This window comes from Tasmannia lanceolata, unplaced genomic scaffold (genome assembly GCF_043159265.1).
Source record: "Tasmannia lanceolata isolate RefF3 unplaced genomic scaffold, GAP_Taslan_0.1 ptg000006l, whole genome shotgun sequence".
NCBI lineage: Eukaryota > Viridiplantae > Streptophyta > Magnoliopsida > Canellales > Winteraceae > Tasmannia > Tasmannia lanceolata.
The window spans coordinates 29558478-29572783 of NW_027518683.1; the positions used below are offsets into that span (position 1 = coordinate 29558478).

General features: G+C 40.6%; 2 protein-coding genes across 2 annotated transcripts; both read left to right on the plus strand.

Moving 5' to 3' along the window:
• The first annotated feature begins 1113 nt into the window (after positions 1-1113).
• On the plus strand, positions 1114-3794 carry LOC143878541 (EPIDERMAL PATTERNING FACTOR-like protein 6). The gene is made up of 3 exons (XM_077380814.1): positions 1114-1586; positions 1694-1740; positions 3407-3794. The coding sequence occupies exons 1-3, from the start codon at positions 1460-1462 to the stop codon at positions 3638-3640; spliced, it is 408 nt and encodes a 135-aa protein (XP_077236929.1). The 5' UTR covers positions 1114-1459; the 3' UTR covers positions 3641-3794.
• A 2436-nt stretch (positions 3795-6230) lies between these two features.
• LOC143878912 (uncharacterized) lies at positions 6231-6725 on the plus strand. Its single transcript, XM_077381126.1, has one exon. The coding sequence runs from the start codon at positions 6231-6233 to the stop codon at positions 6723-6725; it is 495 nt and encodes a 164-aa protein (XP_077237241.1).
• Positions 6726-14306: the final 7581 nt, after the last annotated feature.

Consider the following 14306-nt stretch of genomic DNA (forward strand, 5'->3'; position numbering starts at 1 on the left):
CATCAGACCACCTAGGTCCGACAATAGAGCAAATATTGCCAAGGAGTTCAATGTGGGCTGTAACTCGGTGAAAAAAAGGCTTATATAAAATTAAAGATTAAAAGATATAAAATATTAAAAAATGAAGAGAGAGATGTGTGCCCGACAAATGGCCTTGGGATTCCTCAGACCACCTGCAAGCTCCAGTAACCAATGTGTCTCTTTCTCATCCTACGCTTTCCAATTATTTGGTCTTAGACTTGACAAAGATGCCCATAACATCTTCTCTAATTCACCATGGTAACCCATCCATTTTCTTTTATTTTCTCATCTTCTCTTTCTTTAGATTGTTTTACTTTCTCTACAAATATAAAATAAAATTACAAGGTATACTTAATTAACTTGCATTTGTTAAGTTTTTTCAAAATTTTAAATTAGTACAGCAGGAAAAACGGTTTAGCTCAATTGATTACCGTATTGGATATAGGTATGCCATGCCTAACCTAATTTGGATATAATTTATCTTAAAGGATGAAAAAATACAGAAAAATCCCTCATGCTCTACAAAAGAATGCCACTTCTATTTGTGATAATAAAAAAAGGGCACTGATAAATCGACTCCCTAATATCTTAAATCGACCCCATGTCTCTCTCTCTCCCTCTAAACACTGCCCTATATGGGGACGACTTAAGATAGATGGGTGTAAAAAATCGTCCAACATAGAAAGCAAGGGAGGGTGGTGTACAAACACGTAACAGGGGTACTGCCCTTGATATTTGATCCAACAGCTTCTCAGTTGGATCAAATATCAAGGGTGGTACATCCATCCTACTACCTTTAGGTATTTGTACGCCCACACATCATATAATTTCTCAAAAAAGGGATTTGATATGATAAATTTAATTTTTTTTTCTTATCTTTGCAATAGAAACGTGCACATTGTTTGCTTTTCTCAGCAACCGAAAATAACAACTTGGCATTTTATTGGAATGCAATTACTAATCCCCAACATAGCAGACTTAATACATTTTTCTACAAATGTACCAGTCCTATTTGGAGAAAAAGCGAAGGGTAAAATTGTCATAATAAAGCTACTACCTTGAGATAGCTTTAAGGAGAACATATTTTGCTTCTTTCCCCTGTTTTCTTGTTAAACAGAGCTGAGAGAGAGAGAGAGTGAGAGAGAGAGTGAGAGAGAAATTGAGAGATTTAATCTTATTTCACATTGCTCGAGCTGAATGTTGTTCAGCCCCTTGTCTTCTTTTCGAAGTCTCCAAGGAAAGCTGCATCGAGATGGAGAAATAAAAAAATGGAGAGATTTGGAGAAAAGTGAGTTGGAAGGGGTGAAAACCGAGTTGGGCTTTCTACTATAAAGCTCGTACTCTAAATCTAGAGCTCAAGAAAACAGAGGATTGTTGCTCTCTTCTGTTATCTTTTCCCTTTTGTTTTTTCTTTTGATATGCTTTGTTCTACTCTTTCATGTTCATGGATTTGAGGACGAGACACAGGTTAATACCCAGGACACCTCTTTTTTACTGTTGCTCCATTTGTTTCTTCTCTGTTTGTGCTTTCCTTAGCACCATCCCCACAACAAGTTCATGTCTCGGTAAGAAAATGTCCCATTTTTTCTTCAAATTGGATTGGGAACTACTACCCATCTAGATTTTCAGCTACATAAACTGATTTTATTATTATTATTATTATTATTTGCAGATATCAGAAGCTCGTTTGGAAGAAAAATCGATTGTTATAATAACCAGGTGAAATTTTTTACTTTGTTTTATTAATCTTTCCTTTAACTGTAATAGTACCTAGAGCTCTGTAATTAAATTTCTAGTCCTTGTTTTTTTGTTTCCTAGCCTTTTCTATACTGCACCGATGGCATAGTGTCATGAGCAGGATAGATCTGCCCACTCGTCATATAAGAGGTAAACAGCAACCTGTAACAAGTTTGGACTGATGTACCGGCGCACTGTAGGTGTGAAAAAAGTACTGTTAAAGATGGGAATTTCTATCGTGCGCTGTTACCCGGTGCCAGGATTTCTGAACCGTAGGGATTCCAATAGGCTGTGTTCACTTTTGTTCCCGGAAAAGCAAATCCCTAGAAAACAACCTCTTTTTTCCTTGGCAAGACCTTGACAAGATATAATCCTGGTGTTCACTTGCTTTCCTGAGAAAGTAACAAGCCTATGTGGAAAATGTCAAATAATGACATGGAAATTGCCAAAAATGATGTGGAAATGTCTCTTTTCTCACAAGTGTGGGAAACCAAATCCCACTATTTTGGTAGGATTTGCTTTCCCGGGAAAACTAGTGAAAAAAGGTGGGCAAGCAGTTTCTCGGGAAACCTTTTCCTACACAGTTTCCCTGGATTTCTTTTCCAAACGCCACGTCAGATTCCTGAGAAACCTTTTCTTTTCCTTTACCGGGAAAACAAGTGAACAGAGCCTAAAAGAATTGGAATTTGTTAATGTAATGTACGAGTATATGGGTTGATCTTGTTTCCAGCCAATCAGTCCCTTACACCTTGCCTAACTGATGGCACCCTAGTTTTAAAACTCCCCCGAGTCTTTTACTCCTTATGACTTTGGCCGTGCATTCCTCATTTTGCCCGATGGAGTCAATAAAAATTAATTTGACTCTTCCGAATTATGACCGTGTCAACTGCCTAATCAGTCATGTCCACCGATTACTTGACCACATATGCCGAGTCGACTAGGATTTCCTTCAGCCACGGTCAACGTCACATCCACGTTTTGAAACTCTAGGTGGCACCCAACCAACAACTTAGTGCACGTTAGAACATTAGGAGATAACGTAATTTCCCATGTCTTTTCATGCATGTATCCAACGAATTACATGATGTGTGGCCAATTTTTCAAAAAGAACGACATAGGATGATCCAAACAGTCCAATGGACCACAACGTAAATAGGTTGTGCCTCAAAAATTATTTCCATAGGATAATCTAACCCTCCGAGTTCACCTAGGGCCAAAAAGAAAAATACAAGAAAAAAACATAATCCAAAAAAAAATCAAGATAACTTTTGACGACGGAGGTCGGGTTCAGGCCGGGTTGCAAAGGCATCAACCCTAACCCAACCTGAAATTAAATCGGGTTGGCTTTTCTAACCCAAACCAACCAAACCAAGTAGAGGAAATGCCAACCCAACCCAAGCCAAAATCAGGTTGAACCCATCAGGTTCAGGTTGAGCCCGACCCAAGTTGCACGCCTAACTGATAGGCTGTAATGATGTTGACCATGTGGTAGCAATCTAAGACTTGGTCCTCCTTTGTCAATTAGAAGGAGCACTTCTCAAGAAACAATTTACAAACATTTTGTGCACCGACGACCCATTTTAGAACAATGATGAAGGGTACACTATTGTGCATTAGGGTGCTAACGATTTGGATGATCATGGGGCAGGGAAATGAGGCTGCAGTGGAGGAGAAAGAAGGTGGAGAAATCTCGGTTTGGAAACAAAGAAGGCGTTATCTGAACGGTTTAGGTTCGTCTCCTCCACGCTGTACATCAAAATGTGGAAATTGCATTCCATGTAAGCCGGTTCACGTGCCTGTTCCACCGGGAACGCCGGTTACCACCGAGTATTACCCGGAGGCTTGGAGATGCAAGTGTGGCAACAAGTTGTACATGCCCTAAGATTATTAGTAACTCAGGAAAAATGTTTTGACATGGTGTCATCTAAATATCATGAAATGGGAAAAGAAAATGATGAGATTTTTGTGTTGGTGTAAGGCTTTTTATTATGTACAAATCAATGAACATTGATGATATTGTTTGTCTTTGCATGTGATTTCAGATGCTTTGCATATTTTCTTCTTTTTTAAGTGGGCTTTTGATTTAAGGCTTTGGTTATGTACCAATTAGTGAACATTGATGATTTTTGTTTTACAAACCAATTGGTTCAAGGGTTCCTGGAATTTTATTTTTAGAAAAAATTAAATTTCAAAGGTTTGGAGTTGGTCCTCTATCACAATTGGTGGCTTTGGTCTTCAACCTTGAGGTTTGAGGTTTAATCCTTGTGATGGGGACCAAAAAAGGGCCTCCCAACCACAAGCCAACACGTGGCATCAGGAGGTTATCATCTAAAGGACAATAAGATAATCTCGGCGCAAAAGGGGAAGAGCCCAAGTATGAGCCCTACTAGGGGTGCAAGTTTGGCCCTGTCAGCCTTGACCCGTCCTGAGCCCGAACAGAGTCAGGGTTGGATTTTCCAACCCTGAGGGCAGGTCAGGGTTCATTTTTTTAGACTCTGACTCAGGTCGAGTCGGGTTCTGGGTTACTGCCTCGGGTACCCTGACCCGGCCCGACCCTAAGTTTTCTATTATAGAATTGAACCATCTGTGCATGTTTCTTTCGCTAATGTTTTCTATTGTCTTGGATTGATGTTTCTTTAGATTATAATTATTAATTATCTCTGTTGCCCGTCATGTTGTTGAATTCATATTGTCTTAATTTGTTCCCTTTCTCTGTTTATTGATCATTTTGTTCTATATGATAAGTGGTTGCTTTATTTTTGGCACTCTTAATAGGTATTTGCACTAGGGTCAATTAGAACCGGCCCTGCCCAATCAGGGCGGGCCAGGGCCAGTACTGAGCCCTGTAGGGCGGGCAATGGGTTGAGGTTTTTCTGCCCTGACTCAGGATCAAGGCGGGTCAGGGCCGAGATAATGGGATCCAAGGTTGGGCTAGGGTTTTGAAAAAACCCTACCCAACCCGACCCTGTTGCAGCCCTAAGCCCTACCCAATCGCAAGCCAGCACCTGTCCAAGGAGACAGGGGAGAGATAAAAGTCTACGCCTATCAAAGGCCAACACCTATCTATCAGGGGTAAAACGGTAAGCCGGCACCTAAGCCTCTACTATAAATAGCCAACGAGAATCCCAAGTTGGGGATCGAATCCCGAAATTTATTGTTCATAGTGTCCACATCAGCATTACGTCATCTATTGTAATACTTTAGATCGGCTCTTCCAAAGCCACTTCATTAAAATATATTTTTTGACCCTTACAGATCGGCGCTCTTTGTGGGACCCGAACAAAAAGCTGTCCCAGATCTCTGAAGATGGCAGGTCGGAAGAGCGCCAGGAACATTTCTGCCCCATCAGTTCAACCAGTATCCGAACACATTCCTCGGAGTACACGACTCGCATCATGGGTCGTCCCTCCTCCCCCAGCAACGGCCGAACGAAGTTCTACACACTCGAGGCAGTCACCTCCCGCACCCATGCCTACCCCCGAACAATTTAAATCCCTTGTCCAACAAGTGACCTTCCTAGCAGATCAGTACAGGAAATTGGTCCAGCCGCCGACCCAGCAAGTCAACCCTAATAACCCATAGCCTCAGCGTGAAAGACAAGGCTTCGAAGCAGATAATCCTAAGCCTTCTCAACGAGAGCTTTCCTGCCATTCGTCAGACAAACGAGCTCACCATTCCAAGACAGGGCAAGCACAATCAGAACGTTGTCACCACCACGGGACTCGTTCACGCTCTGCCCATCGACAGCAAACCATAAGTGGCCGCGATGACCAGGTCAAAATTCGGCGTCATAGGAGAAGCCCAGAGAGTCAGTCTGACTCCGTCGCAAGTCTCACTATGCAGAAAAATGTCAGGCAAGACGATAGACTGTAGAGAAGAACTGATAATATGCTGCGAAAGTTTGAGGAAATCGACAATCGGATCCCTTTACAGAAAGGGTGCTAAACGCGCCTACCCCCAGGGGGTTCAAATGCCTCCGATCCCGCAATACGATGGAACGTCGGACCCTGTCAATACCTTGAAACCTTCAGGACCATGATGCTTCTGCATGGCGCTTCCTACGGTTTCCTCTGTAGAGCATTCCCCACGACACTCATTGGAGAGGCTAGAGATTGGTATTCCCGTCTGAGGCCGGGCTCCGTAGAAACTTTTGAAGAGTTTGGGCAAGACATGGTTCAACACTTTATGAGCAGCAGAAGGCCAAAGAAAACCGCTGCCTCTCTGATGGCCATGAGGCAAGAAGACAATGAATCTCTTAAAGCCTTTGTAAATCGGTTTAACAGAGAAGCTCTTCAGGTACCGAACCTAGACGCCTCCGCCACAATGAACACGTTGCTTGCCGGGTCCAGGTCCAATGACTTTAGGCGATCCATCGCTCGAAAGAACCCATCATCATTAGCAGACCTCATGAGAGGGGCAAAAGAGTACATCTCTGTATAAGAAACTTTGGCTGCCCAAATCACCAGTCACAAATGTACGACCGATGGGAAGAAAAAGAGAACGGAGGAAGACAGAAACCCCTCAAGGCAGCACCGAGAAGACAGACCCTCAAGGCAGCACCGAGAAGACAGACCCTTGTCATCACCATGTTGGTGGCCAATTGGGAGCTAAAGAAGATTCTGGTAGACAACGGAAGTTCTGCCGAAATCTTATATTACCACGCTTATAAGCAAATGTACATTGGAGACGAATGTCTTAAATCAGCCAGTTCGGACTTCTTCGGATTCTCCGGGAAAATAGTCAAAGTGGAAGGGTCAATTGAACTTCCAGTCCTCGTTGGAGAGCCACCCCTACAAGCTTTCGCTATGGTTAATTTTTTGGTGGTGAGGGCCACATCGGCTTACAACGCCATCCTTGGGAGGCCCGACCAAAACCTCCTCTACGCCCTTCCGTCCGCGTATCATCAAAAAATGAAGTTCATAACACCGAATGGCGTAGGAGAAATCAAGGGGGATCAGCCGCAGTAGAGAGAATGCTATGTAACGGCACTTAAAGGAAAGAGAGCCTCGAAAACGTTACCAATCGAGCTACTTGACCTCAAAGATGAAACACAAATCATCGTCAATGAAGCAGCTAAAGATCTCATATCAATCCCCTTATATGAACATAATGAAGATAAGGTAGTCCGGATCGGCTCGTCCCTGAATGGCTGCCTAAAGGAAGAACTTATCAAATTCCTTAGGGAGAATGCACATGTCTTTACATGGACTGCCGCTGACATGCCAGGGATAAGCCCAGAGGTTAGCGTACACAAGCTTAGTGTGGACGCGACCTGTAAGATCGTGAAACAAAAAAAAAGACACTTCGCTCCGGAAAGGCAACAAATTTACAAAGAGGAAGTTAGAAAACTGTTAAAGGCCGATTTCATCCAAGAAATCACATATCCTGATTGGCTAGCCAATGTGGTCATGGAAAAAAATGCCAACGGGAAATGAAGAACTTGTATAGACTTCACTGATCTGAACAAAGCCTGTCCGAAGGACAATTACCCTCTCCCCAAGATAGACCAACTTATAGAGGCCACCTCGGGGCATGAGTTGTTAAGCTTCATGGATGCCATCTCTGGTTACAATCAAATACGAATGTTTGAAGCCGATATACCGAAGACCTCATTTGTCATAGACCATGGAACATACTGTTATAGGGTAATGCCATTTGGACTGAAGAATGCAGGAGCGACGTATCAACGGCTCGTCAACATTTACGCCGATGACATGCTAGTCAAAAGCAAGAAGGCTCAGCACCACATAGCCAACCTGATGGAAATGTTCCAAGTTTTGAAAGACTACAACATGAAACTCAACCCAGCCTAGTGTGCATTTGGAGTCACGGCAGGAAGGTTCCTAAGGTTTATGGTCATTCAAAGAGGGGTAGAGGCAAACCCGGAAAAGATAAGGGCAATAATGGAAATGGCACCGCCTACCACCTGTGGACCCCGATCCTGAGGACTACGAAGGATGGATCCCCCTCACATCCTTTAGATCTCCACATGTTAAGGAGAGCTCTACTAAGGAATTCTCAAAATGGTGCCTTCACAGCATAGCATGAGTGGCGATATATGAGATACCTCTTGATCCGGAACTAGGCCTCGAAACCAAGATGTACCTACAAAATGAATAAAAGTCGTCATCGATGGATAGGGTATGGAACCAAAAAAATATACTATGTTTGCAATGGATAACCAGAAACAATTGGGTCCTTGCCTAATTACGAGTAGAGAAGGTGTTAGGCACCCCACTCGCCTTAGCGCTCTCGGTCTCTTATGCCATTTTTATTACCTTCGAAAAATCTTGGGCAAAAATCATGTGAAATGGGAACGGGCATCCCTGAGAAGACGTCTACCTAAGCATGCATGACCTTGGGATGGGCAATAACATACAAAAGAAAACAAAAACATCCATGCCTAAGGAGAGTTGATAGCAGTGTCACCTGACATCGGAATAAAACACTAGAATATGTCGTCTCCTCCTCTTAAGAAGAGAAATATATATGCAGGCAAAAGCACGTACAACATATGAATAATCTCACATCGCTCAAGAGGAGGCGGGGGAGTCTAACGCAAATCCATTATCAGATAACCGTGCTACCTGTCTCCACTATTCCTAACTCATCATATCTAAGAAAGCGGTAAACAAACACATGCACATCTATAACTAAACAGGTATTGACAGATAAATGGGTATAATGAGATAAGATAAGCAAATAAACAGGAAATAAGCAGGTAAATGATAAACAAAAAAAGCAGTAAAGAGCTACAGCTAAGCATATGATCGAGAGATAATAAAACAGTAAGTAATAAAGAGCTACAACTAAACATGTGAATAAGCAGTAAAAAACTATAAATAAGAGACAAAAAGCAAGTAAACAGTAAAGAGCTATAACTAAGCAGGTGAATAAACAAGTAAAAAAAACACACAAGATATGTATCTGAAGAAAGTGAACACTCAAGATAAGTAAATAATATCATTCCTATACAAGAGGTAATGATGAACACCCAAGATAAGTAAATAAACACACTATCACGCACCTATGCAATAAAGAGAAACAAATACCAAATCAAATACTCCTAAAACTCAAAAACAATAATAAAAAAATGTGCAACAATATGATCTGAACCTGAATGACCAGCCATCCAAGCTGCCTACACATCTAAGCCTCTTTTTGGAATCAAGTTCAACGTAGTTCTGTGGCCTATTCTAAGCTACGATGCCTATTTCTGCCTAGACCACTAAACTAAATTCGACCTAAAAGACCAGACTTGTGATTAAAGCTTGTTAAACGATATTATTTAAATTGAAGTTGATTGTGTATTTTAGGACTTCTTATATGCCCTAACTAAATGCAAGTTTTCCCTTAAACTAATGCAAGTGGTTCCTATATCCTATGTGTAACTAGACTGTATCCTAGGAAAATAATGGACTGACTAAATGAATCCTATACTAGTAATTAGCAGACTATGCGCCAAGCTATATAGTCAAACTGACCCCACAGAGGCTCCTAAATCTAGGACTCTCCTAACTTTAGGACAAACTCCTAACTCTAGAGGAAGATCTTTTCGTAAAAACGTGTAAAATTTTATTTAAAGGGGTTTTTGTATTAAAAAGGTTTAAATGGTTTCTTTTTTGAAAGTTTGACTGGACTTGGGATAAAGATCCCAAGCTGCCTACGTGAATGAATGCTATCCCCTTCTGGCAAGATCGCTATGCGCAGCGGAACAAAAATCGCATAGAATTTTAAAATTTTCTTTTGATCTTGCTTTTGCCCAAGATCCTAGAGTCTAGATTAGTTAATTAAGTTAATCAAACATAAATAAATACCTCTTTGAAGAAGAAATCAAGGAATCACGCTGCTTGTTCTACTCCTCGAACGGTTGCGATCGTTCTAAACGACGCGGACCCCGCAAGTCAAACCGATGGATTCTTTTTCTTTGCTTAGACTATTGTGGATGTGAATAACTCTTATTCACCTATTTAAGGTCTGATCTAATCAGTACCTTTGTTATAGAGAATAGATAAATTGATTTGAAGCCTTTCTCTTTGAAACTATTTCAATTGGAAGAGAGAGAGAGAGATGGAAAACTATTTTCCAATTGGGGGAAGAAAGGGAGAACAAATTTTTGAGTATTCCACACTTGAAATTTCGTTCTCCCCTCTCTCCTTTATATAAAGTAGAGTTTTGGTTTGATAAATCATTGTTTCTCTCTCCCAATTCCAATCCAATTGTGAAATCAACTTGAATTGAGACTCCTCGAGTGAATGAGACTCTCACAAACCTCCAAGGCTGTGTGGGGACACTCAAGATACATGGGAGAAAGTGTATGGATGCCTCCCTCCAGCCCTTATGGCCATATCTCATAAGAGCTGGTGTTGGAAACAAATTGCTTGCTTTGTAGATCCTATAATTTAGCAATTCTTATCCAACAAAAAATTTGAGGGCAACTCAAAGTCCTTGAGCAATTGGGACTCTTTTCCCAAGCTCTCCAACTGATTTAGGAGCGTTGTGGGCCCCACAAACCTTATCCGAATGCGTAATCCTATACCAATTCCCAATTTCATTCCAATTCTGCAACTTTTGCAAAACTGGTTTGGGAAAAACTATCCTCATTTGGATTACATATTATTATGCTAATTATTAATCAAATTAATAATATATAACAATGTATAATAATTACATAATTAATTAATAAATTAATTAATAATTTAATTGATTAATAACTCACATCCAATGGGAGTTATTTCGGCTCAAATTTGTCTTCGAAAATTCTCTTACTGTCTTTTGTTACTTTCCTAACAAAGACATGTATATATATACATATATCAACATATATATATATATATAATTAATATCCACATTAATCTAACGGATCATATCTGTCTGTGCAATTACATAAAATGTGGAACCCTGATCCATTTGGATGTTACCGGATCATTCGAGTTGTGAGTGGGATCGTCGCAGGGATCCGACAGTCAATCTTGCAGAACCCTATGGTGGACCCCACTGCGATCTCGCTCTGTAGTTAAACTACACTCGCATTAGGTCAGTGGCCTCCATCGAGACGTAACTCTGAAGATGACCGTCGGATCATCTTACCCATCATCACATCATGTATGTGCAAGTCCTTTCTTCGTAACCACATCTACTTAGTTAAGTCATACGGGAGATGGACACATTTACCCCCTTAGCCCACTCTTGGTATACCATTTTGATCAAGCGGTGTTCGGCCTCCAAATGCATTTGTAAAATCATTTGAAAATAATTCAATGTTTCATAAAACTTTCCGATAAACATTTTATCAAATCCACCTGGCCAGGCTATTTAATAGGCCTACCACTATGACAAAATTATAGATGTCAATCCCTAAATTTTAGGGTGAAGAATCCTTTCTTGAGTATCACTATTGATCTCGAGGGTTTGCGCTAGGATATAGCTCTATCCGAATATGACTCTAAAAATAGAATCACTTTAAGATAAACTAAGACCCTAGAATGGGCCGACAGACCAATAAGATCCCTCAGGTCTAAGGACGTGTGAAGGGTCCTGTCTGGAAGAACAACTTTATACTTTCTTGTCCACAAGTTATTCTTTATTTGATCCGGTTCGGTTACGCGATCCAATCGTCGCACCCACTCTTCCTGCATAGGGTCAACTACCCAGATGACCGAGATAAGTCACCTCACGACACGTGCATGTAGGCAAGACTGGTGCTAGTTGTATACAGAAAGAGATGTCCAGTCTCTTTCCCAACTAAAAACTATTAAGGTTTGCATAGAACCGAGATGACATATATCCTTGCTCCCTTGGATCTGTGAATCCTTTGAGCATGTCATTTCTACTATGCTACCTAAGGACGAACATGTGTCAATAAACAAGCACATCACACACATTCATTATTATTATTACCCATTCATGTCCTGAAATAAACCTTTATTAATTTATAAATGTCATTCTGCTAGCTTTTTAGGGCATATAGTCTAACAATCTCTCACTTGCCCTCAAAGCCAGTCATGCATGTATCTTAGACTCATTCCCTCCAAAAGCTTGTCAAAAATCTTTTGACTTAGGGACTTGGTCAAAGAATCTGCCACGTTGTCCACTGAAGCTACTTTAGCTACGGCCACATCCCCTCTATCGATAATCTCTCGTATCACATGATATTTGCGAAGGACGTGCTTTGACTTCTGATGAGACCTTGGTTCCTTTGCTTGAGCGATCACCCCACTGTTATCACAATATAGCGTAATAGGTCTCTCTACAGAGGGCACGACTCCAAGTTCGTCTATAAGTTTTTGCAGCCATACTGCCTCCTTCGCCGCATCACTCGCAGCGATGTATTTCACCTCAGTTGTGGAGTCCACCGTGGTGTCTTGCTTGCTACTTGTAAGCCCAAGGGTTCATCCTCTTACATTATTTTGATGATTCTCAAACTAAATTGATTATGTTTTTTAATACTAATCAATTTTCCTTGAAGTGTTGTGTTAAGACAGGTTAATCATGAAAGAAACCAACACACCACTTGGTCATGCTTGAAGATGTACCACACAGGAGTCAAAGGAGCTAGAGATCACATGGGCCAACTTACCTTGGAAGAACATTCAATGTGGAGCTCACCTCAACACATTCAAGCAAAGCAAGCACATAATGGAAGATCTATGAAGACCATGACCAAAGAGAAGTGTAGCTATACTTAGACTTGTTGTATATCATTTCTCTTTGGATTTCTAAGTCAAGGCAAGCTTTTCTAAATATATTTTTCAAAACAACTAACACTCCCCGTATTAAGAACTTAAATGTTAAGTGAATGTTCGTGAGGTGGACCAACATATTTGGACCCTCATGACATTCCATTTATCTTGTTAAAATTGAGTTCCAAAAGCCCAAAATTAATCAGCAATGAAAAACAGGAAAAACTGTTGAAAGTAGGTTTCTCGGAACTCCAATAGTTTTCTCGGAGCTCCAAGCTCGAAACTCCGAGGAATCCCACGGAGCTCCGAGAAATGTTCCAGGAATTATAATTTATACTCTGGATATTTTCTCGGAATTCCGAGAATTTTTTCGGAGCTCCGAGAAGTGGTCTAGAGAGTATTATGCAATACTCAGGTCATTTTCTCGGAACTCCGACAGCTTTTCTCGGAACTTCAAAAATTTTCTCGGAACTCCGAGAACGTCGCGACAGCAAAAACAAATAGTCGTTTTAATTCAAATTGCTAGTTGCTATTTGGGGTGTTTTTATTACCTTCACCCCCAAACGGTCATATCTTGTTAAGGGCTTATAAATACACATTCAAGAGGTTCATTTAACTCTCTTGAATGATTTACCAACAATCCTAAGCATTCAAAAACACTTGCAAACCCTTTTGGCTTAAGCTTTTTCTTTCTCCACCAAACTTACCTTGCACTTGCAAATCTTTAGAGTTTGGATTTAGGGCTTTTATTTGTGATCTTTTGCGGAGTGCATTCAAGGGGACTTCATTGTGCATCAATCCTTAAAGGAATGCATAGCAATCTTCTTCTTCCTCATTGTAAAAGTGGCTAGCGCATTATACTCTTAATACCCTAGGGAGGAGCGCTTAGAACTCAGTGAAGTAGGAGAGTCGGTGTAAAGGTGGCAAGGGCGTCCTTTTTTTAATTCCCTTGGGATTGTAAATCGCCTCGGAGCCAGGCATCGTGGAGGTCTCATATAGTAGAAATCCTTGAGGACGATCTCAAGAAAAGTGGAGTAGGGCTTTGCCCGAACCACTATACATCGGTGTGTTCTTTTTTCTTCTTTGCACTTTCTACGTTTTGAGTTTTGGTTGTGCATTGTGTATTTTGATACTTCTTGAGCTAACCAAAAACTAAGCAAGAAAAGATATTTTGAATTAGGTTTAATATTTGAATTTAAAATTGGTTAAATTTTTTAGAAAACCAATTCACCCCCCTCTTGGTTCCCTAGACCTTAATTTCAATTGGTATCAGAGACTCGTCTCTATTTTTTGAAACCCTAACCGGTCTAGAGAAAAGATCCTAAAATGGCAAACTACCCTCAACACCATGAAGGTTACTCAAACACTAGGCCACCTTATTTTGATGGAACAAATTTTGGATATTAGAAAACCGAAATGAAAATCTTTTTAACCCAAGACTACAAAATTTGGAGAGTCATTCAAAATGGATATACTTTGCCCACTAGAAATCTAAATGAATGAACCGAAGCCAAACAGCAAGCCTCAAACTATAATACCAAAGCCATAAATTCTTTAATTTGTGCTTTATCACCTGAAAAATTCAATAGAGTTTCAAACTTGAATTCGGCTAAAGAAATTTGGGACACCTTAGAAATTACCCATGAAGGAACTAACCAGGTTAAGGAATTTAAAATGAATCATCTATTTAGGCAATTTGAACATTTTCAAATGACACCCGATGAAACCATTGCCGATATGTACACTAGATTCACTAACTTAGTCAATGGGCTAAGGGGACTTGGGAAACAATTTTCAAACAGAAATTTAGTAACCAAAATCCTTATATCCCTACCTCTATCATTGGAATCCAAAACCTCCGCAATT